The sequence below is a fragment of the Beta vulgaris genome, chromosome 7, assembly GCF_026745355.1.
Source record: "Beta vulgaris subsp. vulgaris cultivar EL10 chromosome 7, EL10.2, whole genome shotgun sequence".
Lineage (NCBI taxonomy): Eukaryota > Viridiplantae > Streptophyta > Magnoliopsida > Caryophyllales > Amaranthaceae > Beta > Beta vulgaris.
The window spans coordinates 7,646,810-7,673,515 of NC_079208.1; the positions used below are offsets into that span (position 1 = coordinate 7,646,810).

A 26,706-nucleotide genomic window follows, 5' to 3' on the forward strand; every position below is an offset into this window, starting at 1 on the left:
TCAGGAAACTTTATTAAAACTTTAAATTAATATACAAACTAAAACTAATAACATAGAACGTCAATACATACAAAAATTTACTTATAAATCACTATTCTCAAGAACCATTCACAATTAATGGTGGGTCATGATAAAAATTCGAGGTGTATTTGTAGTGAAATCAGAATTTAGAAATTAGACAAGAAAAAAAATTATTTACTTTTTTATACGGTTTCCTATATATAATGAAACTTTTACATATATTTGGACGTATTTTTTTCTATTATATAATAGCGATAAATTATCAAGGTAAAAAGGTTTATACTTCCTCCGTTCCATAATAAGTGAAACATAGGGATTGGGCACAAGATTTAATAAACATCACTTTCAAAAGCCAAAAAGTCATAAAATACCCTTTTTATTATCAAAAGGAGGAGAGAGAAAAGCAAATCACACAAGTTTGTGATGGGCACTCTTGTCATTTTATCACTTTCTTTTATCCATTTAAAGTATGTTTCACTTATTTTGAAACGTTCTAAAATAGTAAGTGTTTCACTTATTATGGAACGGAGGAAGTATAAAATATCATTCAAGAATTAAAGTACAACATATCTCTATTATATAAGGGAAGGGGGAAACTATGGTGTTCCCGAATGAAGAGACTATCTTACCCCCTTCCCATGCTAAATTACAAATTCACTTACAAATCAAAGGGGGCTTCAAATAAAAATATCAAAAATATAATTATAATAATCACTCACAAGTCAATTAAAATCATAAAATTGCATAATTTACGTTATGCAAATCACTTAAATGAGAAAACTTTACAAAAATTCAAAAATTCACTTACAAACTACAAACTATGAAAAAATTGACTTGAAATCAAATTGTCTACTTTCTTTACAATTTATGAAATACTGTACTTAATTCAAAAATCAACTAAAAAATTATAATATTAGAAATCATAAATAAATTCAAAAAAAATTCTATTTTATCCATAGAATTTAACTTTGAAAAGTAAAAAAAAAAATAAAAAATGGTGAGAGGCTTAAGTGACAGAAACTAAACCAATCAAATTTTGCAGCTAATAATAATTATACTTCGTATGTCTAATGTTCAAATTTTGACTCTTATACCGAAGAAAATTGAGTTTCTGTTCGAAAAAATTCAAGCACGCATCGCGTGCAAAAAATTCTAGTTTGTATAGATACCAAACGAGTCACAATGTTTAGAGGCCCAAAAGTTACTACGTACTATAACCAGTAGCCACAACGTTTCCAACTTTGTTAAGCGTCCTGCAGTACCAACTAGAGGCCCCAAGATTGAAGTACTGCGTACTGTAACTAGTAGCCATAACATTTCTAACTCTGTTAAGCGTCCTCTAGTACCAACTAGAGGATTGAGGCGGAGAATACGTCCGTCAATCAGATCTACTCAGATTACACATATAGGACAATGGAAGTAGTGTTCCAACTTCCAAGTAAATTTTACAGCATAAATTGAGGGGATCTATATATAAACAATGTTATTATATAAGACAACATTATACATCACCGAGGCTCAAATTGAGCTATGGATAATTTCCACATAAAGTCATAAACATATGAAATGAAGGAGAATATGTGGCCTAGTAATTTTAACCATTTCTTATTTACCTAATCCCTATTTTCTATGACTATATATATATAGTAACTGTGCATAGAGATGTGGCGCAACTGTGCATAGAGATGTGGCGATCTTTTAGTAATTCCAACAATGGAAAAATCAAAAATCAAGCTACCTTCTGAAATAGAACTTTGTCAATGTGATAATCGATCTCTTGTGGTGTGCAATGAGCCATATAAAAGGAAGTCTTGACCAGAGCTAGACAAGTTTGGGTTACACAAGAATTTGCACCTTTGGGCGAGGTTGAAAGAACATATTCCGTCATTTTTTGCATGTCTTCAGCGATCTTCTTGTCGTGATTACTCGTTGCATTAATTTTTTCACAATGTACCTGACAAGATATGTCTCTTAGTCTTAAAAGAAACCATAAGTAATTTTATACTATCATAATATTGGAGAAGAATATATTTTACTCATTTTGAGTAGTCTCATTCCCCTTTATTTTCTCGTTTATCATGCTCCAAATAACTAAGAAAATAGATTAGGTACATCTCAAGACTCAAGGTACAATGGAAATACAGTTTCAATATTGAGTTAAGTTTTACTTAGCTTACTTACCTGATTCAACTAAAATTACCAAATGAAAAATAACAATAACCAAATTTATGTAATTTGTTTATGACTTTAAGTAGAATTGACTAGCCTATTGATGGGGGATTTTGGTTCATATAGGACTATGAGTTTGGAATCAGGAATGAAATCAAGGTGGTATAGGTTTGGAACTTGATACCTAATATCATGTGTTTGGTTTTATTTGGAAATGAAAATTTTCTTTTATTTAGTACCTAGAGGTATTGGTATGTAAGGGTGAAAGTTATTCGGATAAAATCAAAAATCCAATCCAATCCAATCCGAATTAGTAATTTGGATTGGATAAGAACTATGTTCGGATTGGATTCGGATTGAAATTTTTTGAAAAATTGGATTTTTGGATTGGATTAGATTAAGGGTAATTGGATCTAAAAATCCAATATAACCAAATAGTAATATGCCTTGTATGTATCTGGATTGGATTTAAGTGGTTAACTGAATTTTTTCAAAAAAAAAAAAGCCTAGTCCATACTTGGTAGGCGTAGCACTTCAACCCTTTCCCTAAAACCATAACAATACTTAATTCCTTATTTCCTATATCTACTAGGTTGCTCTTGTGCTTAACTTATTTCATCGAAAAACTAAGTTTGAAAAAATCGAAGATCGGATCCAATCTAAAGTATGAAAATTCGGATTGGATTGGATCGGATTCAAACTCTAATTGGTTTGGATTCGGATTGGAAAATTAAAATCCAAATTTTGTTCGGATCGGATTGGATTAGGCCCTAATCCAAACCGTGCACCGAACTTTCACCCCTATTGGTATGAGCCAAACCCACCTTCCCCTTTGGGTTTCCAAACCCCATACCTTATGCGTTTGATGTATGAGTTTTAAATCTATCAAATTATTAAACAAACACTAGATATGGGTTTTGCTCATTCTAAACCCATACCTTATACCAAAATTTTATGAACCAAACACTCCCTGAAGGGTATTATAAAATAAACAAACTGATAATGGAATCTAACGCAACGTGACCTAAAAGCAAACCATATGATTGAAAACACTCGAGTATATGGCATAAACTGAAACCGTTAATTTTGACAATTAAATTGTCTCATCTACTGTAATATCCTTCAAGGTTGGTTTAAATAGATGTACCAGACTATTCATTCAAACAAGATGCATCTTTTTTTTTTAAGGAGCTCACTTCTGTAGTTACTTCACAGATAAGTTTGTGTGTTTAGTAGTAGTCTAAGGATGGATGAACTCCTGAGTTTCTCGGGGTGCGCATGAGTGAACACAAAATGCTCAGGAAAAACTTGTATTGGTTATTAAGGGCAGTTGGGATTGGATGCACATTGGTGTCGATATACTCGACATCGTATGAGTTGAGTGTTATATCTTCCTTTAGATAGGTCAATCAATATGTCTATATCTATTAAAATTTGACCATTTGTACCCACTAATATACCTTTTATATTGATTTTTAGTATTTTTTTTATATATTTTGAAAAATTGTAATTTCAGTCAATTAAGATTTGACCATTTGCACCAACTAACATAAAAAAAGATTTTATGCACGGTATATTACTTTATTAAACTAGTTTTCACTAAGAAAAAATAACAAAAGTAAGTGTGATATCTTACTAATGCATACATCATCCATATGGATCTAATCTTTTAAAAGAATTACCTTTTGATAAAAATAATTATTATGTGATGTATTGATAAAGAAATACTTTTATACTAAATGGAACAATATTCCACTGTATACACGTTTCATTTAAGAGTTATTCTCGGTTTAACTATGTTTTATATATTATGGGAAGGATCCAATAAAAAGTCTATTAAAATGAGAAGGATGATTTTATATTGATGTGCTTACTTTTTGGACTAGATGTGTCTATTTTCAATCATTTTAAAACTCTATCTAATCTAAATGAAAATATTTTTTTGTAACATGACAATAGTGTGTTGTGCTATTTATACTTCATCTGTTTCTTCAATCATTTTAAAATTCTATCTAATCTAAATGAAAATATTTTTTGTGACATGAAAATCGTGTGTGGTGTTATTTAAGGCTGACAATCAAGTCAGGTTGGGACCTGATTTATATTTCAGGTTACTTAACCCTAACCCTAACCCGAACTGATTCTAATTTCAGGTCTAAAATCATAACCCAAACCCGACCTTATCGATTTCGAATTGACTCGAAATGAATCCAAAATTGCCTGAAATGAAATTCAATTATACATGCTAAGCTATGAAAGTATGGGTTAATGACCTGAAATGAAATTCAGGTGATCCAAGAAATGGGGTTGGCCTAATACAAATAAGAATAGCAAAAGATAGGTATCATAGGTTGTCTAAGTTATGAAAGTTTGGGTTAATTTCAGGTTGACCCGACCTGAAAATAATTAATCTGACTTCTAAATCAGGTTATTCGGGTTATTTTCATGCATGTTCAAAAAGTCAACCCAAGCCCGGAATTTTTAGGTCGAGTTATCGAGTTGGGTCAACTTTTGTCATCCCTAGTGCTATCTATACTTCATCTATTTTTATTTAAGTATCAATGTGCCATTTGCTTTGCTTCATACATGTTTCCATTCAGATGATACTAACAACATCTCACCTAACTATATATTTTTTTTATATGATGATGAGATTGTATAGTCAAAGTTAGTTGATGAATAAAGCCCAAAAATTAAGCAAATAGTATATCTAAGTCAAATAGAGATGGTAATGTTTAAAAAATTCAATCAATTCTCTTTTTTTATTGTTAAGATAAGTACTCTTATGATACCCATGCTTCTATACTCATGTACGACATAGTGTGTATTCAAGTGTTTGGCTCGGCAATATTGTGAAGCAAATCACGATTTTTGTCCTAAATAAAGTGTCCAAAAGTCCACTCATATTTGAGTGTCAAGGATCTAACATGTATACCCAAAGGAAAATAAAAGAATCTACATCTATTCTTGGAATAGGAGGAGTAATATACAATGCTCTAAGGTGATTATTATTCTATGCTTTCAAAAGCCCTAGGAAAACAAGATAGGAAGGAAGATAAAAGATTGAGTTTAGGATCATACCTTATTATTTGTTCCCCTTCGAAGATGCCCAAAGTAACAGCATAAATGATTGGTGATCTCTAAGAGAGAGAGTATATGTGGATCAGAAGCCATGTTCTCAGAGACCCAATGGCCAACACCACAAAGTTGTATTGTATCAACCAACAGTTCTGCCTCCCCTTTATACCTATCGCCGTCCTCTTCCCACGTCCTTAGCCATTTCTCCCACTAATTGATGATAAAATTGGAAAGAAAACAATAACTCAATGTAAGCACCAAAACAAACATACTATCTAGCTAGTATAAAAGAGAAACAGCCAAATGAATAAAGATAAAACTAGCTAGATTGTATTCTCGACATTGGAATTTGAATTATTGGAAGCTTTTGCAAGATTTTACGCAACATGTTTCTGCATGTTGAAGAATATAAAAAAGGAAAGAACAAAGTAGTCATATAAAAACAATATAAGAATAATTGTTTTTATTCCAAATCAATAAATCATGATTCTGGATTATACCAATACCCAAAGTTGCACGGACATAAGACACTGACACGGATACAGGGACACATAGACACGGAAAACACAAATTCTAAAAGTGAAAGGGGAAACGTTAGAGAACACGATATTTTACTGTTTCGATAGTAGATTAGGCTATATTTTGAGAGATTTAGAGATATTGAAAGGAAAAAGTAAGGTTGAGAGGAAAAATATTTCTTCTTGTAACAAGAAAAAACTATGCCGGTCTCGTTTCAATTAACTATTTATCTTCAAAAGAAAATTCAGTGTTTGAAAGTGTCTTGAAGTGTCGGAAACGTTTAAAGTGTCGGAAACGCGACACGTTGATCTATAGAGAGTGTCCGTGCATCACACGGGGCAATACCATGAGTTCAACTTATAAGAGGTCAGGCTCAAGTTAGTTACATTTCCATATCATTTCATTTATGTTTTATTCTAAGATTATGACACTTAAGTTGATAACAACAATATAAAACCTTAGTTCCGAAATGATTTGAGATCAGCTAACAAGAACAATAATATGAAATCGTATTCATGTCTACAACAGACAACATTTAAGCAGATAAAAATCCAAAAAGATTCTTTTTTTCTTCCTTTATTATTCAGAACTGTTGATCTACTTAAGAATGACTCATCCATTTCTTATTAGAATTAGAGAAAATATCATATGGACGTTCAGGCCTCTTAAAAAAAGGAGGATGAATAACATCTCATCTCTTGACTCTTGTAGTATACCGTTATTAAAGTTTTGATCTCATAACCTTTCATTCAAGAAATACAAAATTTACCAGTAGATCAGACACGTAACAATAAATAGTTAGAATATAAATTATTAAACAAAAACTCACTGTTTGATAAAGTTGGTTCCGGATGTCCTTTCCTTGAGTCATAAGTGCATGCAATGAAAGTTGATTGAGGGTACTCAGATATGCGTCTACCAAGTTTTGCCCTTTTCTGGCAGCAAGTATTTGCCTATAAACCAATCACACCAAAAATTTCAGCAAGCAAGAATAGTACCAAATGCCCTCACGTACCCACGTACGTAATCAAATCCACCGAGTAAGTAAAGAGAGTTCCAGCCAAAATTCATTGAGTTTATCAAACATGCATGCTTGTTGTCTATTGTCATTGGTGTAGACGACAACAAGAATTTGTTGGAATGAGGTTTTTAAATCAGGTGTTTCAGTTGTTTGATCTTTAGAATTTTATCCATCCAATAACGAATACGATAAGTCACATTTAGAACATAAATTTTTAAGAGTAATGCTAATAGTTACACTGCATTTTTTTATATAAAAAAAGGGAAGCTAAGAATATATTTTGATTTGAACATAGCATTGGCATGTGTCATATAAGGCTATATGTTTTTTTTCAGAAGAGGGTGCATATATATATATATATATGTTATGGGTACTTTATGTCATTACGACCATCAAGATTAACTAACTAATATGACGCATGTAAATTTATCTCATGTCCTAATGGAATAACTTATTTTTTGAAGTCCCTCTCATTCATATATGTCAAAACCATATTTGTAATTGGTGCTTTTAGTACATCAACTTACTCAACGCCTAGCATTCGATACTTATACACTCTATTATTTATTTAAAAAAGTTCATGATATCATACACTTCGTTCTATAATAAGTAAAACACTTCTCTCAAAATGGTATATGTAAAAAAAAAATTATATATATCTCTAAAACAGAATTATCAATTATATATAGTTTTCTCAATTTGGTGTTCACCTTGCATTATGTCTTAGATAACGTTGGCTATTGTAGGCGTGTTGAAATTGATTGACAAAGTCTCTTCTCTCCTCAGTTGATGCTTTCTCCTTTCCCAACTCAAAATCTATGGCTTCCACCAAAGCAACCGTCTTAGCCCATGCAAGGCGTTCTTTTGACTTTTCAGGCTCAAACATGGTTGCAGCTGCCAAAAAATAGGCCACCAAAAGGCTTTTTTGGCGCACACCAAATTCTTTCAAGTTATATTCTGCATACCACCTATAAAAAATATTCAAATATAAAAATTGTTACATATAATATGAGAATTTTTTCAAAAAAATATCTAAAATGTCACTTTTTGAAAACCACTTAATACATAAATTTCTTTGTAGAAAAAATAATTGCCGGTTATGAAGTTTATTGAAGTATCACTATCCTTTACCAAGTAAATTAAAATTAACATGTTTATTTTTGGAAGATTTCCTAGCACATTTGAAAAATGGGGAAAAGGTTTTTTGATAGATGCATGCATGGGATGTAACTATTGTACTCTCATACTCGAATTATTTTGGATATTCAATCAATATATAGTGAAACTTCACTCTCAATTTCATTAGAAATTCAAGAAAATCATGGATGAATGTATCCATGGTACACAAAGGCCGAGCCACAAATGTTGTTGCAAACTCATTAGCCAAACAGGAATTAAGGAAATGTGATGAGTTCGTAGCATGGTGTTGAGAAGTTGAATTGTTGTATCATTAGTGCATTAGATGAACTAAATAGTTCTTTAAGTATACTTCAATTTTGTGATCCTTAAGCCTACTAATCGGCCTGATAATATAAATCCTACAGCTAAATTATCAAAATTTATATATATAGTAAAACTTAAAAATAAATTTCTTAATGGAACACATATTTTTTAGGGATTTTCTACATAGTGTCTATGTGTTTTTCGAAATTCTACATTGTACCTACTACCCAGCTTTTTTAAACGCTCCACATTGTACCCCTAAACTTTCTAAACGTCACACAAAATACCCTTACTAATAGAAAATCCTACTCCAAACCTCACTTAGTATTCAATTTATTAGATCATATCCCAAACCTCAGTCAACTAACAAGGCTAAAACATCCTACTCTATCCCCACAAGTTAAGAAAGTCCCAAAATCTATTGTTTGATATCGTGTATAAGGGTATTGTGTGTAACGTTAAGAGATCTTAGGGGTACAACGTGGAATCAAAAAGGTCGGGTACAACATAGAATTTCGTAAAACACAAGGGTACCATGTAGAAAAATCCTATTTTTTAAATGGATAATTATTTAAAGTTATTTTTAGAAAGTGACATACAATTGGATCATAAGAATAATAACCTTAAAATGTTGCTCCACTCTAGCCTATGCAATTCTTGGGTATTGTTGTAGTCCGATTTTGCTAGATCGAGGTATATATTGTTGCTCACGATAGGCATCCTGGAAATCAACAAAATAAATTTAGAAATGTAAGTCAGAATTGAAAACTGTGACGAGATCTTTGTGGCAGACAATTTGTGGCTGAGTCGACAAAACAATATGCTGAAGCATTATGCATGGTCTATTATGAGATTGGGCAAGAATGATAATCTTTAACTTCAAGTAAAAAAGTATACATGTCATGCATTTTTATAAGAGAATAAGGTAGAACTTATGAGATTTTAACTCTTAAAGTATTTTTATAATATCTGCCTGCTGTCGGCTGTCACACATTTGAGAATAAGGGGAGATGGTATGGAAATCACACCTTGGATTGTTTTTATTGAGCAAGATACCAACCTCAAATCTCTACAATTTGAGATAAAAGTTTTATCAAGTGAGCCAAAACCTTACTTCATATATTTGTAAGAAAATATTTTGTGGTAATCTCCCATCTTTAACTATATGCAATAATGTATACTACATGATTACAATTGCATATTGTCATGCCAATGAAAATAAAGATGAAATATCGTTTGTGAACCAAGTATGTTACGCTATTTAGATTCAATGAGTCCATTATGATCAATACATATATGCGTCCAAGTGTTATATCCAGCTAAATGAAAAAAAAAATTAGGAGTAAAGTGTGTTGAAGACTGCACAACAACTTCAATGCATCAAAAAACTATCATTAATAGTTACTTTTTTTCAATAGGTAAGGAGAAATAACTTACATCTCTAACAGGTTTACAAATCATCATTGCAGGTTAGACATACTAGGAGTGAGGGGAAACAATAGGAAAACCTCAAAACCAAAGAATCGCTACTGGAGTTTGATTCCATGAAAGTTATAAGGAATACCATTAGGCTAATCATTATTTGGTAGAGCATTTACTTAATTAGAGTAGATGATGAGGCTTAGATGTGGCCTTGTACAATTTCAACAAATATGGAAGAATACTTGAAATATTTCTTGCTCAGGAGTCAGGATATGGTTGGGTTTAAACTTTTACCTGTAAAGTGTCTTTCCAATCCAAACATCCTTTTCTCCTCCATATTGTTCAATGTAGAACCTTGTCTCCACTCGAGGTAGATTGGCGTACCACGGGACATCTAATGCATATTTCACCTAGCACAAAATAAAGATGTATACATGTTAGGTTTTTCAGTAGATGTGTTTGACAACGTATATACGTCATGTGACATTTCCTATTACTCCACTAGACTTGTAACAAGATTTAAACCTGTGATATCTTGCTATTATATATAGTATAATTACCATCTCAACCAACTTTAATCATGCTTTAAATATCCACATTATTATATTTGTACCTTTTAACTATTAAGTTTTTTTTATTATACTTTAATGCAAATGAAAAAATAAAATGCATATAAAGTTAGGAAAAATTACAACTCATGACAACGCCCAAACCCAAATACTAGTTATTATAGATATTGTGATGAAACTTTCTAGATAATATTATCTGAAATACCACTATTTATTATCCCTAGCCATAAGATTTAAGTTGGTTACTCCAATCGTTTTATCAAATCACTGTGCATTTGGTAAAATTAGACTAGGTTTTGTTAGATCCCAAAGTCTTATAAAAGACACTCTCACGTTAACACGAACGTGAGACGAGTTTGTTTTTCTTCCAATTCTCAGCATCGGTATTTAATTATGGTTTTATGGTTGAGTTGTGATTCTTGCTATTAGTTATTGTTTTCTGATAAATAATTATGATATTTGGGTATTTAGTTATTATTGTTTTTTATATTAATTATGACTTTTTTTTTGTTCCGGATTTATGCCTAATAGTTTTAGTCTAGAAAATAAATGAAAGATTATAATTATAGCATATGAATAATTATTTATTAATTTCATGAGTAACAATGATGCATGGTTTTATGGTTATAGTATTGATATTTGGTTAACAATTATACTTTGAGGGTTGATAGTATGGGAGGTCAATAGTTATGATTTTATGATCATTAGTTAATTAGTTTATTGTATGCATTAGTAAACATTGGTTTTGCATTGATTATTTGAGGTCGGCATAACTAATGTAAAAAATGCGATAGTTATTTAAGAATTAGATAATTAGTGCATTAGTTTTTTTTTTTTTTGAGAAAGACATAATTATTTATGCGTGATATTAAAGTTATGGCTAATAAAATGCATCATAATTTGATTTTTATGATATAACTAATATACTTTAGCGCTTAACTAATATACCTCAACGTTTAACTAATATACTCCCGCGCTTAAATAAAATAGAAGTACAATGATTTTTTATAAAATATTTAAAAGAGAAGTACATTATTTTTTGTGAGACAGAAGGAATATTATGGATCTTTTTTAGTCACATTATTTTCAGTCTTTATAAGAAAAAATAAGTTTAAATAAATTCAGATGAGGTCCAATAAGACTTTCTTTTAATCAACTTATCTTATCTTATCTTATCTTATTTTATCTACACTTATATTCTAGTTTATTGTGTTGTCTAACATCTTATCTCATCTTTCATCTTATCTTATTTTTCTAAACTTAATAAGTTTAGAGAAATTTAGTTAAGTTAAATTTAGAAAAATTTAGTTAATATCACTTCACAAGTGGAATAAGAGATATTATTTTTGTTGAACTAAACTTATCGAACTTATTAGACGTTATTAGTTTTTATTACATATTAAACTTATTTTTCTTCTAAAAAATGAAAAAAAAAGGTAAACATAGTAAAACCTGTAGAATGTAGGTGTATATATACCTCGCCGGGCAAGTCTTTGGATATAGTCCACTTATCCAGGAGTTGACTATTAACTTGTTTATTCCTCAGATATTTGGAGGAGAAATTCTTAGCTTCCTCAAGTATATTTTCACCAGGATACTGTAGTTGTGATGCCCTAAGCAAGTTGTACATCCCTGTCACTGCTTGAGTTGACTGTCCAACAAAGCAAAAGAACTCTCCATCTTTCTCAAAATTTTTAAACACATCTGCGACAAAATTAAATGTGGTTACAGTAAAGTAAATAATAAATATTCCTGGAATCCAGCACCTTTAAAATGTTGACATTAGTAGAAGAAGATGGAAAAAATAGATTAGACCTGTTATCAAAGATAGAAAATGTAACCGTGCATAGTTTAAAAAAAAACATAGCAAAAAGAAAAGTGTATAGATTAAAAAGAAACGAGGAGTATATAAGTCAAGAGGAAAACTTCGATAACTAGTAACCCGTTTAGTTATTTTCACTGATTAGGATTTGATAAGAATGAAAGTTATTTGAATAAAATCTAAAATTCAATTTGGTGTCGGAAAATTGTGGTGCTCACGCTTATAGAATAGAGTTGAAATTTTTTGAGTTAGATATATAATCTAGTGTGTGAAAATTAAGCTTTATATGCTTTCATTACCTGCAGAAATCTGATATCCATGTAATCTTAGAAGTCTGAATCCCATAGCCGTATCATCAATGTCTTGGACCTCTGAATTTCTTGCCCAACATATTCCACTATCTGTCCAATACCTGAACACATTTTTTTCTGTTATTACTCTTTCTTGCAGATATAACATTGGGTTCTTGAAGAGTCCAAGTAGACGTAGAACTATTTGGTACTGGAGATTTTTTATTATTATTAGATTTCACCTATCAGTTGATGTGAATTTATATACTTTTTCCGTTTCGTTTTAAATGTAATAATTAAATATTTTATATCTCAGAAATAATACTCCTTGCATTTAAAACGAACTGGAGGAAATAATAATTTTTGTACATCAAAAATTCATATTGACACATCCATGACCTATTTTATATTGTAAGCTTGCACAGCCATATATTTATTATGTTTGTACATCCACAATTTATATGTGAATCCAGAAATTATGTTTACACATCTATAATATTTTTTTTTTGTTCGTACGTATAAAATCTATTTGTATTTTTCACATCCATATCTTATGTAAATCCAAAAAAAATATGTTGCACATCTATAATCTATTTCGTATCTTGATATCCATAAATTCTTTTTTACAACCATTAAACCTGTTTGCACATCAGTAACTATGTTTTCACATCCATGAATTTGTTTTTTAAAAGAAAAAAAAAAATATTTGTACATCCAAAATAAAACAAAACTTTAATCATCCTTATATTGTCTGGTGGTTTTGTCACTCATTGTATCTCGGGTTTCTACGATACATGCTTAGGGGTCATTTGGTTCAAGATATGGAATGAAAAGGGAATGGATACAAATAGAGGAGGGGAATGGTAACAAAGATGGTTACCTTTATTGAGTGTTTGGTTCAAGCCAAGGAATGGAAATGAAGGGTAACCATTAACTTCAAGTAATGGATTTTGTTACTTGAGGGGGAGGGAAGGTAACAAATTGGGGGAATCCATTACCATCAAGTAAGGGTAATGGATTGATGAGGGATTGAATCAAACAAGAAGAAAGGAAATCAATAATTGATTCCATTTCTTGAAACCCAAAATTAGTGAACCAAACGACTCCTTAGTGTGTTCACTATTTCTTGTTTCTTTTCGATCATATGTCTTAATGAACCAGGAAATTATATTAATAAAAAAGTGCTGCATCCTGAAATTTACCACGTTTAGATCTGTTTAACTTTAAGTCATTATGTGTTGGCAAAGAACAAAGGTGTTTATCTCTATAAAAATCTTTATTCTTGGGTTCAGTTAATTAGAAACATAGAACTTAGATCTATCGTTGTTTGATCTTCTTTTTTAAGAATTGCAAGTTACAATTTCAATCTTCGGAGCAAGTTACAAGTGTTAAAGGAATTCACTTCACCCTACGTTCTTGTGATGAGTTTGGATGTCATTACAACTCAAAATTGCATTTCGTGGGAAACTCTCCAACTTAATTTCGAGCAAATTTTGACCTCCGTCAATATCAAGTTTTTTTATATCTCTTGAGGGAAAACTCATGTTACCCTCAATGCAGGATATGAAGTCACGAAAGAAAGTGACTTCTCCATCTTTAGAATCCCATGAAGAATAATTCTTCATTGGCCCTGGGATTTAGCTAGAGTCTTGTGAACATGTGCTTTTACAAGTCGAGCTTTGGCAATCCATAATTTGAATATCATTTCGGTTTACTCTATCGACGGTATCGGGTATCCTACGCATATCAACAATTCACTTGATGCAAGACATCAATGTCATCTCCAGCAACAAGCTCCCAAGGGAAGTTCCTGATGTATTTTTCTTCATACCCTCTACAGACAACGTCGAATCGGTAAAGTAGTGTGGGTTGTAAGACCTAGTCAAGCTCATGTTAGTGTTGTTTCGTTTTGTCCTTAATTTGCATGTTTCTATAGGTTATACTTCTATTTTTAATTAATGCAAATCTTCATCATATAAAAAAAAAAATTAAACCCTAAATCAAAAACCTGAATATGGTAGAATAACTATGTCACAAGTGGTAGGCAATTAATGGCAGCTACTTCGCTAGCCATGGGAGTAAATGCCGACGGGTCATCTCAACGTGACTAAGCTCTTCTCTGATTTTTTAAGGATCTTGTTTGTTTTTATTGTATATTTTACTTGTATATGGTGCTCTTCAATTGCCCCCCAAAAAAGGCTAATCTACCACAATTCTAAAAGTACATAATTTTTTAAAATTGCCTCGATCCCTCGCTATAGTATGTGCACGCCTTTTCTTTGCACCTCGCACGTAGGCTCTAGTCATCCTATACACCTGGTAGTGCTTCACGCAATTAAAAGCATCTACAATGGGTGAGTTTTAATTGGTCTAACAAATAGTAAAATTAGGTCCTTGAGAGACTCAATGTAGGTCCTTTTGCTCATGGCTCATGCATAGATTTAAGGTGTGATGTACTCTGGAAAAGATAAAGTATTGGATTCTATATGATGGCACCAGAAATGTATAGTTAGGTGTTCTAGGTTACATCAAACAAAATAAGAATAATGTTTATTCTAGGTTACATCAATCATAATAGAAATAATGTTAGAATATGGAGCATATATTTGAGATATAACTTAATCCTGAAATAGAGGTTAGTGGTAACAAATATACAAGAAATGTATGCATACCTGTTAACATAACTCATACATTCCGCAATCTCATGTTCAAAATATCGAGAAATTCCAAGCCGTTCCAAACGATCGACGACCCAAATATGCTCGAATAAGTCGACTGGATATACGTTAGGAACTGAGGAGAACAAAATTCAAACATTAATTTACTTTAGATAGGAAGATAATATGTGATCATTTGGTTAAACGTAAAAAGTAGGTTTGCTTAAAAGTTGTAGTTTCCGGGAAGTATTAAAGATTGTTTGGTAAATATGGAAGTTTAGGAGCTTTGTGGAGAAACTTTGGGCGTGTTCGGCACAAGTTTTTTAAGTAACTTTTAGTGTCTTGACTGGGTCAAAACACTAATTAAGAAAAGTAGTAGTGTTTGGTAAGTTAGTGGTGTAAGTAGTTTTTAGTGTTACAAGTAGTGTTTTAGTAGTGTTTGTGAAAACCTACAATTTATAGCTTTTGGGGTAGCATTTAGTGGTGCATAAATCATATATTAAAGTTTTGTTTGAGTTTTTTAATTAATTATTTGTAAACAGCTATTGTGATCGCTTTTTTTTGACCGAACATCAATATCTTATACCGCTACTTAGACAGCTAACAGCTATCCACCAACCACTAACAGCTACTAGCACAGCTAACAGCTACTATAACAGCTAAAAGCTACTATCAGAGCTATTGTTACCGAACACGCCCTTTATGTGTTGGATGTTTCTCTGTGTTTCACAAAAAATTTTAGATAATTTAACTTTTTATAAATTTCGACTTCACATGTAAATGTCAACCAACTAATGATTATATATAATATTGTAATTCAGACATAGCTACAATACTCTGTTCATTTGAAATTATTTATTAGGCACGCTTATAATATAAATTCGAAGTACCAATGTGACAATAGAATCCTATCACAACTCGTAAGTATACTATTTATTAGTTGTTGATACAGTAAATAAAAATTTGTGTCAAAAGACGATGAGAAAAAAAATATATACTTTGTGCATGATTGAGCATGATTACCTCCTCCATTGAACCTTTGGACAACATTGTTTAAGTAGGTGAAACATTTGACATCGTTGGTTTGCATAAGTGCATAAGCAGTTGAAGAAGGGGAAAACAAAAAGGAACCATCTTTGCTTTGCAACGTAAGAAGCTTATCCCAATCTAGGCCAGCCATTCCTTCCAAGCTATGCAGCAATGTGGTAGGCATTCTGTGCATGATTTCTTTCGGTATCCTATTAAAGATTTTACACAATTATTAACAAACATGTGAGCCTGAGGATATGACACCACATGCATTGGGGCCTAAAACTTTACTGTGTATAAAGAATTTGTTTTTGGCAAAAAGGTACAAAGCTTAACTCATTTCCTTCCATATATCATCTTCTAAGCTTCGACATATACTACATAGAATAAAGTTATAAAGCACTAAAAAATTTGTTAAATATGGGTCTGGGCCGCACCCATCACAAGGAGAGAGAGTTCACTTCACAATACAAAGAAGGTTCCACCTTAAAACCATATGGCAATAAGGGGAATAACCCCTTTGCATTATAAAGTGAACTCATCTATCTTATTTAATCAATGTGGAACACTCACATGTGGTGTGCGCTATACATCATAGCTTCAACAAAATTACATAAACGTAGCTCCAGCTTAACATGAGCCATGGTAACCACATCTCAATTCCGAAAAAACTTATCTAGGTATAGGAGTGCTAAAAGTACACCTTATTTTCGTGAATTAAGCTGAGCTAAAAAAAACTTATCAAGGTATAGGAGTGCTAAAAAAAACTCTTTAGTATATGGTGTGAATTAATGTTTGGGTTAGTATGAATCTTTATGGTCAAATCTCGTCTGATCTCTTAATGTGACTAAAGTTGGGCTGTATTTATTTTCATGTTAATCTATTGATAGTAAGAAAAAAAAACATATTATGTATTTGAATTGTCTCAACGAGCAAATTTTCAATAATTTAGTTTTCATATATTTTTAATAATAGAAAATTAAGTGTATCTATACTAATATATTAAAAAACATTCTTATCAAATGAACAATACTCATGGCACTCTCCAATGGTTGTGCTACAGGACACTCTCTCAAACTTCTAATGCACATATCTATGATCTCATTAAAAATATTAATAATGTGAAGCTACTACCACCAATCCACTATAATTTAAATGATTAATATTTTAAAGTAAAACATAATAAAGTCTCATAATTACATGTAATTATAAAGTCAGGAAAACTTTTTAATCTCCAAAACTTATACCATTCTCTTACCATAATTCCATTGAAAATGTTACTCTTATCCCTAATTCCTTAAAAGGTTTTTTTAAAACAACTAACCATGTCATAACATTTATTTTTCAATTTTGCACTAAATAAAAAATTAAAAAATCTAATAAAATCAATTATGAAATTTATGAATAACTATGTATTTAATAATGGTAACTGACTCAGGACATCGTTGAAGAGACAAAACTACCTTACTAGCTAATAAGTAAGAGGAAATAGTCTAGTTGCATGGGTATTCTGTGATTACCTTGTGAGCTTTAAGTTCCTTTTGGCATAGATTTCTTGCATAGCAGAGGAGTCTTGTGCGACTTCAATCCCATAACTTTGAGCTATCTCAATTAGGGCTGGAAATGCAACTTCGAATCCAATGGGCATGTGTTCCGTATTCTCATCTTCTAGCTTACTGATATTCTCCTTTAGAAATTCAATCCCTAATCAAGCAAATATAATAGAGTCAAAGACCTAATAATCTTTTCCTAATTTCTTAAGTTACCTTTATTACCCCTTAAAAAAACAGTTACCTTTATTAAAAATAATGTCTTCTATTGTGTAGAGAAAAAGAAACAGTCCGACTGTTATGTCCCACATTTTATTTGACTTTATATATGACTCAATATTATTAATTTGCATCATTAAGTTTAATCTAATTTTTTTCTCAAAATAAAAGGGTTATAATTCGTCATTGTCTTTTATTTTCAATTTTCAATTTGAAAAACTAAAAAAAAAATATGAAAAATAATTATCAGTTTTTTCCGTTGTCGTGATTTTCATAATAGACCATATTAATATTAGTATAAGCATGACTAAATTTAAGTTTATTATACCATATATATCATTGTAAATTTTAAAAGTGAAAAATAAAAACTGACACTAGGACGGTATAAACTTTAATTAACAAAGTCCAAATCTTCTAAACCACGATCCTAATATTATTTGTATGCCAATAAAAAAATTATCAGAGGTGATTGTTTGGACCCACAATCTGGTTCAAGGGTGTCAGTTAAAGCCCATTTAAAGGATCAGCTCAACATGCTCCTAAGAGGCCCACCACCTCTTTAGGCAGACAATAACTTTACCATAGAACGGAGACAACTTATCGAAAAACGTGTTCTTCCCTCAATCCGGTTTTCTGTCTGGGAAATCTCCAATATTATAAAAGCAACAGACCCAATCACTAAAGAGCTATTCAATTCTCACCTAATAAAACCATAGCATCTTTCTCTACAATTACTCACCTTTTCTCTCTACAATTACTCACTTTCTCTCTCTAATCCAGCACTGACTTGGACATCGGAGGGGCTTTCTCGGGAACATCTCTGGGCCAGTTTTCCTTATTTTACAGGACTTTAAGTGACGAGACTCGGGATCATATTCCAGTTAGAAATTTGACTCTCATCAACCATACATCACTCTTTTGACTAGTTTCTTAGTCGCAATAGTAATTTTTACTATGAGTACGACCCTATCATTAACTATGACGACCCACCAACCAATAATTAAAATGTCAAAAACGTAATAATCAATAAACAAGAGCAAGGCAGAGTAATTGTAGGTTAGAAGATTATGATGGAAGACAACATGCATATTCGACTTTAATAACTAGAAAGTAAGAGGATTCGATTTTATTTTTTTTTTCATTTGGGAGGTCGGCACAATATATAAGAGGGAGTTCGACCCTAGAACCTACGATTTCATAGCACTTTATATTCATTTTATATATTAATGGAATCATAGTACTCCCATTTTAATTATTAGGATTAGGATAAAGCTCAATGCTGTTTATGATAATGACACTAAATATTTGAACAGATAACAGCCCAGTTCTATTCAACTATTGAACTGATAGTTATTAGAGTACTTATCAAAATCAATACTTTTATGATTAAAATTGACTTCCAACGATTTATTTTACACATCGCTTTGCTTTTTAATGCAATTGTCGCTTTTATAATGATGAGAACATATCTTTACTCAATAAAACCTACTTTGCATTGTATAAGTTGAAGAGAACATGGTCATATAGTTCTTGACTGTTTGTAGTTCTTGCTTGAAATAGGAATTATTTTTTTTGGAGCTGGTTTTGAAGTTGTTTTGTAGTATAGGTTGTAATTTGAGACGATTCCGTTATGTTTTTGGTAATATATTTTTTACATTTTGCCAAAAAAAAAACATGGTCATATAGTAAAACAATTATGCATTCAAATTAATTAGAAACAATTTTACTATCTTTTTCTGGTAGAACTAAAAATGAAATCCGATAAATATAGGCAAATCTATCTTTATAATGATTTTTATATTGAAAATAAAGATTGTTATATCATTTTCCTTTATGACTCTCTTCATACCAAAAAAAATATGTTTCATTACTTTTTCTAACCAAAATTGATGGGGCTTTACCTATAAGATCAGATAAGCAAGTCAAAGAGGGAAAAGGGCTTCATATAACTGAGTTGGATTGCTATATTGTTGCTTGATATATATCTCGCGTTGTCAATTGGTTGTAATAAGTAATATAGAGCTCATATTAGCTTCTTCATGGTTCAAACTTCAAACTCATTTCTAGGTAGCATTGAGGGTCTGTTCTCCTCAGCTTATCTTCAGTTCAGTTCAATTCAATTCAATTCAGTTCAGTTTAACTGTTTTATGCCGAAGAGAAGAGGCCTGAGTCATATTCATATTCTTTAAGAACTTAACATTGGTACAATTACTATCAAAGCTAAGGTGTTGACTATTTCATAATCACTTCCACCACGCTTCCATCCAAAAAAGAGTTTTCATTTCTTTTGGACACAAATAAATATTAAGGATAAACTAGTATTTGGGTCCGGACGTTGCTCCGAGTTGGTACTGTTTTACGAATTTGATATGCATTTTTTTCATTCCCATTAAAATATATTAAGGAAAAATCAACATTTAAAAGGTACAATATAATAATGTGGACACTTAAAGCATGATTAAAAGTAGGTTGAGATGGTAATTGTATCATGTATAATAGCAAGAGGTCATGATATCAAATTTGATACAAGCTAATTTTACTTTTGTTAATTGACATGACTTGTGTACACATTAGACAATTCTAGTAGAGTAAGTGCCACATGACGTGTATACATTATCATGCACGCTTTTTAATATATTTGTATAGATTATAAGTGGAACCTTGGTTATATTAATTGACAATTAAAAATTGAAGAAAGAATGTGGGGGAAGTGGGTAAAATAATAAAGTGAAATATAAATAATATTTTAATTGATGGACGCATATTAAATAATGAAATGAATAATCTATTTGAGACAGACATAAATCGAAAAAATGAAAACTCTATTTAAGGATGGAGGAGTAGATGTTTATCTAGCAATGGAATTAAAGGTGATATTCTATTTGATGTTCCCTTCCAATGAGAATAAATTAATCATTATCACTCTATGTCTTTTAATTACTATATATTTTCACTTGAGGAAATTAAACTAACTACCAACTTTGACCAATTATTGTGATCTTTTAATATGTAAAAATATAATCATGTATGATCTTGTTAGATTCGTCTCGATATATAGATTTATGATATCGAATTTTTATAATTTTTACTTAAAAAAGTAAGAGATATTAAGGGTTTGTAAACATCTTGAAATACGTACCTAAACAATGTAGTAACTAAAAAGGAACCACGGGAGTATATATCCATATATTGTGTTCTAATTCTTAAGAGAGTGACTTGACATGAGTGTTTAACATATCAAGATTTTTTTTTTTGTTTTTGATAAGAACATATCAAGATTTAAGTGCACATTTTAGGGCTACTTTATAACTTAAAAGAAAGAAAAGGATGGCAAATGAGAGTACCTTTCTTGCACTTGTGAGGATAAAAATCCCAAGATTTAAGTGCAATTAAGCAAGCTAATGTGTTGATTATCCGATCATGGGCTGAAAATAAGGAATGATCACCCCATGAACCATCTTCAAGCTGATTATCAACAATCCATTGAAGGCTTGATGGAAACTGAGGACTTCCATTACTGCTTTTCACAAGTGCTACCCAAGCTGTATCGTACGGGGATATGCTTATTTCTCCATCATTCATAGAATTCAACATTCCCCTTATTTTTTCCACATTTTCTATAATCCCACTTGATTTGAATACCTAATATTATGTACAAATAAAACAACTTAATCTCTAAATAAATATATAAAATATATATAAAGTTATAATACGACAATTATTTAGTTTAAAAGAGGGAGACCAAAGAAAATAAGAGAATGTTGGTGTTTGTACAAGTATAGCTATTAAAAAGGTAACTTGATCACTTTGATTAGGGAGATAATAGGTTTTAGGTATGTGAGTTTTGCAAACTATACACTTCTCTTTACATGCATAATTTTGCATGTATAGAAAGAAAGAATAAAATTTGCTTTTACCAGTATAAGTAAAATTTTCACTTTATTCTTATTACTTTTAATTTGGAAAAGATACCACCACACGATTCTGTTTTCTTTGCTTTTAATTTGAATTACTCCCTCAGTTTTTTTTTAATCTTTTCCATGCACATCTTCCAATGCACATTTTTTAACTTAAATATCTTTCATTATATATTAGTAAAACTTATAACGATTAAATTTTAATAATGTACTAATTGAGACGAATCAAACAAGATCCCACATGATTATGTTTTTTCTTACAAATTGAAAAAAATTGAGAAGATTATCTCTATATATGAATAGTGTCAAGATTCTAAGTGAGAACGATAAAAAAAAAACAAAGGGAGAAATGTTTTGCCTTTAAGTATTTGGTTTCTATTATTCATAGAAAATATGGTACGTTTGTACTAGTATAGAAATATAAGATTGAATCAAATGTATTCTGCTTTTTTTAGAATAAAATAAAAATATGATAAGTTCATATTCCTTTTTGATAAAATAGGAGAAGTATAGTTAAAAAAAAAAAGTCATAAACGCGTCTAAACATAACTTGATAGTCTTGTTTGGACCTAATTGTGTTAAATAATCCCTAATAATAACACCTGAAATAGAACACATGAAAAATACTTTATCTATAAAATAAGATTGAAAATATTCATCAAAAATTACAATTTTGGAAAGTGTCAAATTAAAATAATCTATATGAATACAATTATTTTTACGTCATATAGCAAATTTTGTGAAAGTTGTACTTTCACTATATATGTAACTTTTTGATGTTCAATAAATTAAGGAAGTACAATTGTACAAGTCCTTTTTGTTTTCCTTAGTGAGCATAATCTTTCGAAAATTCACATGATTATTTAATTTAAACTCTTTTATCCCATAATATCAACATAGACTAACACATTATTAATTGCTTGAGGACATCTTTTGTAATTTTATTCTCCATATCTATTGCACCAGGTATTCATTCTTGCGATAACTTAAACCATCTACTATTTGATAGCATGCCACAAATAATGGCAATAAAAAATTTTTGTAACATAAGTGGAAATTTTAATTTAGGGGTATGCACTTGGTAATAAAATATCTTTCTTATAATAAGTATTTTCTTTATAAATTTTCATCAACATTTTCAAAATTGCCATGAAACTTTGTTTGTGAAAAAATATGCTTCATCCTTTATAAAATAAGTAAAATACTTCGTTCTATTAAAAAAACTCTCACATGAAAGAGATAAGTATTTTAATTATTTCAAAACGTATAAAATATATAAATTAAGTGGCTATATTACTGCTGCTTCCTAAAGACGGTAATCATCCATGCAAGAAATTCTCAGCCTATCTACTAGAATTAGAGGGTGTTTGGTATGAAAAACGCAAATGGAAAGTATTCGGATAAGGAGGGAAAATGGAAATAATTGCCGTTACCTTTAATTGTTGTTTGGTATCTTAGTGGAATGGAAACAATTGAGAGGATTATGATTGATTAAGAAAACATGATTTGTTTCCACTAGTTTGATAAGGGTAACAGATGGGGGGATTATGTTTCTCCTTGAAAACGATATTTGTTACTTAACACTCATATCAAACAATTAGAAATGGAAACACTTATTTGAATCCGTTTCCTACATCAAAATTTTCCATATCAAACACAAGGTGAAAAACATCCATCTTTCTACATAAATAGTCTTTATATATACCTTGATATGATCTAGGCCTTCTACGTCATCCTCCACGATCTCAAGCTGCCTATGTATCAGTGGCAGTTCATCTTGAAGAAGCTCTGTATAATCTGCTGACAACTCGATCATATATGATTATTTTATTGAACAAAAAGCTGATGTTACTTAACAATCCTTAAAACTTTACAATAAACAAAAAATAAACATAAGAATCTCACACACAAAAAGTTATGTTACTTCTTTTTAACTTCTTTATATCTTGTCTCCTTCAATCAAAACTAACCAAATGAGTACTGTTCACTTTTTTATTTCTAGCTATTTTCTAAACCAAAAAAGTTCTGTATAACTTAACAATAATATTATAGATTTGGCTTATTTCGGCAAGTACTCGATTCATCCAAAAGTTTAAAGTTATACATAGAAGAGGGCAAAACTCTATTTGTTCCATAAAATATGATATTTTATGTGTAAAATTCTTTGAATCATACATAATCTCTAAATTTCATGTATATATAATTATTATATATCAATTGAAGTACTATAAATAGCTTTGACTTAAGTGAACATGATCTTCCTAAAATGGGATGTAGAATCTTTTCATTAACAGAATTTTATACTTTCTCAAAGTAATAAATGAAACGCTTTCTTCAAAAAAAAAAACTCCTTGAAAACAAAGAAGTGTTTCATTTATTTCAAAACGGAAGAAATCGATCTCATACTAAAAACAAAAACTTCTTTAACATAAATAAGGATAGAAATACTTAAAAAAACAATTAATGGATAAAGCTAGAACCAATTGTCTTCTCATATAACTGATTGATTTAATGTTATGTTTAATATTTCTTGAACAACATTAATTAATAGGAAAAACCAAGAGTGCTATATCAACTTCTAAACCTCTCATGTAATTACTTCAGTAACTGAGTTATTAGAGAGAACCCAATTCCAAAAACCAATTAAAAAAAGAATTGTAAGAAATGATCATGTTTTATACCTTGGGTTGTAGGCTTAAAGATTGCATTGCATCTCAAACTAAGGGGCCAACCAATATGGTTGTTTCTTTTGTTGAATGACCAACCATCTGCAAATAAAAACAAACAGATGGAACCAAAACCAAGAATTTTAACTTGTTTCATTTTTCTTATGAAATTCTTGATGAATAACATAATAATGAGTCTACACTTTAAATATATATATATATATATGCATGTGATCAACGGATTATTTACATGATTATGAAGATGATGATGATATGAAAATAACTGTATAAATTTTTCCATGTAATAGCTAAAGTATTAGCAAAAAATTTGTAAAGGACAAAAACTGTATGTCATGGATGACTTACTAGAGAGCTTAGGTAGGGTTGATGTGGTGGGAGAGAAGCAGGGTAGAATAGAGGAAGGAGAGGATGCAGTAGAGTGATGAGAACAATACATTTTTTTGAGTTGAAAGAGATAGAGAGAGAGAAGAGGAAGAAAGAAACAAGAGTTTCAGAACTTCCCAAGAGATTCCAAGTAATACAAGCCGCATGGGATCAGCCCAATATATAGAAGTGAGGGCTGCCCTGTCTTTGTCCTTCAATTAAAATAAACTATTAATAAGCCAACTCGCCAGATGTTTTCTTTCTTAATACTTCCTTCGTCTCATAATATAGTGCCTACTTTATTTTTAATGGATCAAACTTTAAAAATTTTGACAGAATATTCTCATTTGTATATATATAAAAAATATTTATGTGGGATATTGTTAGATTCGTCTCAATGTGTAGTTTCATAATATTAACTTTTTATATTTTTTATTAATACGGAATTGAAGATATTAAAGGTTAAAATTACGTCTTGGATACCATGTAAAAAAAAAGCACTATATTATGGGATGGAGGGAGTAGTATTTTTTTTGCACGCTATGCGTGCGTGTCATATTAACCTTCTTTTTCTTAATTAGTTATTTATCAGTGCTACAAAAAATTCGATTCAAACAAACATTTATAATGATTTTTATTTTTTTTTTAGATATATATTTTTTAAATCAATGTTTCTTTGTGTTTTTAGTTATTTGTTCATCATTATTCAAATCTCTATTATATAAGTAAAGGAAATACAAAGCAGAAGAAATATTATGCTCAAATATTTTTCAAATTCAATCGTTTGATATTAATAAATTGGAAGAGTTTGATTTATATAATAAAGAATACTGAATAATAATCAACATTTAGGTTTTAAGATATTATTATTATAATTATTATTATGAAATTCAAGTTTTTATTTTTTGTACGAATTGTAATTTCAATCAAGTTATATTGTCAATTTAATTTTTTATCAGAGTTTCTCACACATATCTAAGAAGAGAAAATAATTCTCCTTAATTTAATATATAATTGTGTTGTATAATATGAGCACTATAAGAGGGGGGGGGTGAATTATAGTGAGAGAATAAGCTATACTTTTTGTGGAATTAAAAGTAAACTTGGGAACAAACAATGGGAACACGAGAGATTTTACAAGGAAAAACTTCATAGGCCTAGCAGGAAGAAACAACATCGACCACAAGGGATTTTAAACAACTTTCCACTATAATAGGCCAAAACAACTCTGATTACAACCTATTACTTTTCTCTCGATTCTCAACTTAAGTCACTCAACTCAAGTTCCCAACGACAGTTCCCACAACTGACGTTTTCTCTCAAACTTCACTCGAAGTTCCTTTCTCTTCTCTTTCTCTTTCTCTTTCTCTTGCTTCACTCAAAGCTTTCTCACACTTACAAGAGTTCACTCAAACCCTTTTCTCAAAAATACACTTTATAAAATAATGGAAGAGTAATAAACTCGATTAATGTAAGTATGAATTCTCTTAAGGAAAAGGCACTGACACTTTAGATAACTTAAGACAAATTAACTAAGTCAGACACAATTTTGCTCAAATGAATTAGCGCCTATTTATAGACAATTAAGACAAGACATGTTCTCCAGATTAGACCATTATCACATGTTCTCCATGATGTTTAATTAATTAATTAAAATAAATTAATTATTCCATGTCATGTAAAGCATCCACTAATCCACTATTTCACTTCATAGAAGCAGTAACATATTACGTGGTTTTTACAAACTTGGAGATTAATTAAACTTATTTAATTAAATAAATACTTGGAGGATAATTAACTTAAGCCACTAAATCCACTAACTAATAAACGTGTAGCTGAGTTTTAAGGCGTGTAATCTAGTTTTTAGGAAATAAATAAATAAAATACTTTAGCTAGTTTTTAGGAAAAATATCTTTTTCAAAATCTTTTA

General features: G+C 30.5%; 1 protein-coding gene across 2 annotated transcripts; it reads right to left on the reverse strand.

Moving 5' to 3' along the window:
- Positions 1-1,464: 1,464 nt before the first annotated feature.
- On the reverse strand, positions 1,465-24,931 carry LOC104898566 (ent-copalyl diphosphate synthase 1). Of its 2 annotated transcripts, none has more exons than XM_010685661.4 (15): positions 24,759-24,931; positions 24,408-24,494; positions 23,432-23,523; positions 21,154-21,451; positions 17,561-17,744; positions 16,035-16,249; positions 15,027-15,147; positions 12,364-12,476; positions 11,720-11,946; positions 9,968-10,083; positions 8,874-8,972; positions 7,519-7,776; positions 6,617-6,740; positions 5,272-5,478; positions 1,465-1,975 (listed from the first exon to the last, which is right to left on the reverse strand). In XM_010685661.4, exons 1-15 carry the CDS (start codon positions 24,847-24,849, stop codon positions 1,751-1,753), a joined length of 2,457 nt encoding a protein of 818 aa, XP_010683963.2. In that variant the 5' UTR covers positions 24,850-24,931; the 3' UTR covers positions 1,465-1,750. The 2 variants fall into 2 exon arrangements, with proteins under 2 accessions (XP_010683963.2, XP_019106321.2); XM_019250776.3 differs by having other exon boundaries at positions 23,432-23,526.
- Positions 24,932-26,706: the final 1,775 nt, after the last annotated feature.

Bases quoted from the DNA above. Each gene is read 5' to 3' on its own strand.
- LOC104898566 (XM_019250776.3), bottom strand. From the start codon at position 24,849: ATGTATTGTTCTCATCACTCTACTGCATCCTCTCCTTCCTCTATTCTA. The intron at 24,495-24,758 runs GTAAGTCATCCA...TTTTATTTGCAG, and splicing joins AACCCTACCTAAGCTCTCTA to ATGGTTGGTCATTCAACAAA. The intron at 6,741-7,518 runs GTGAACACCAAA...ATTGGTTTATAG, and splicing joins TATCTAAGACATAATGCAAG to GCAAATACTTGCTGCCAGAA.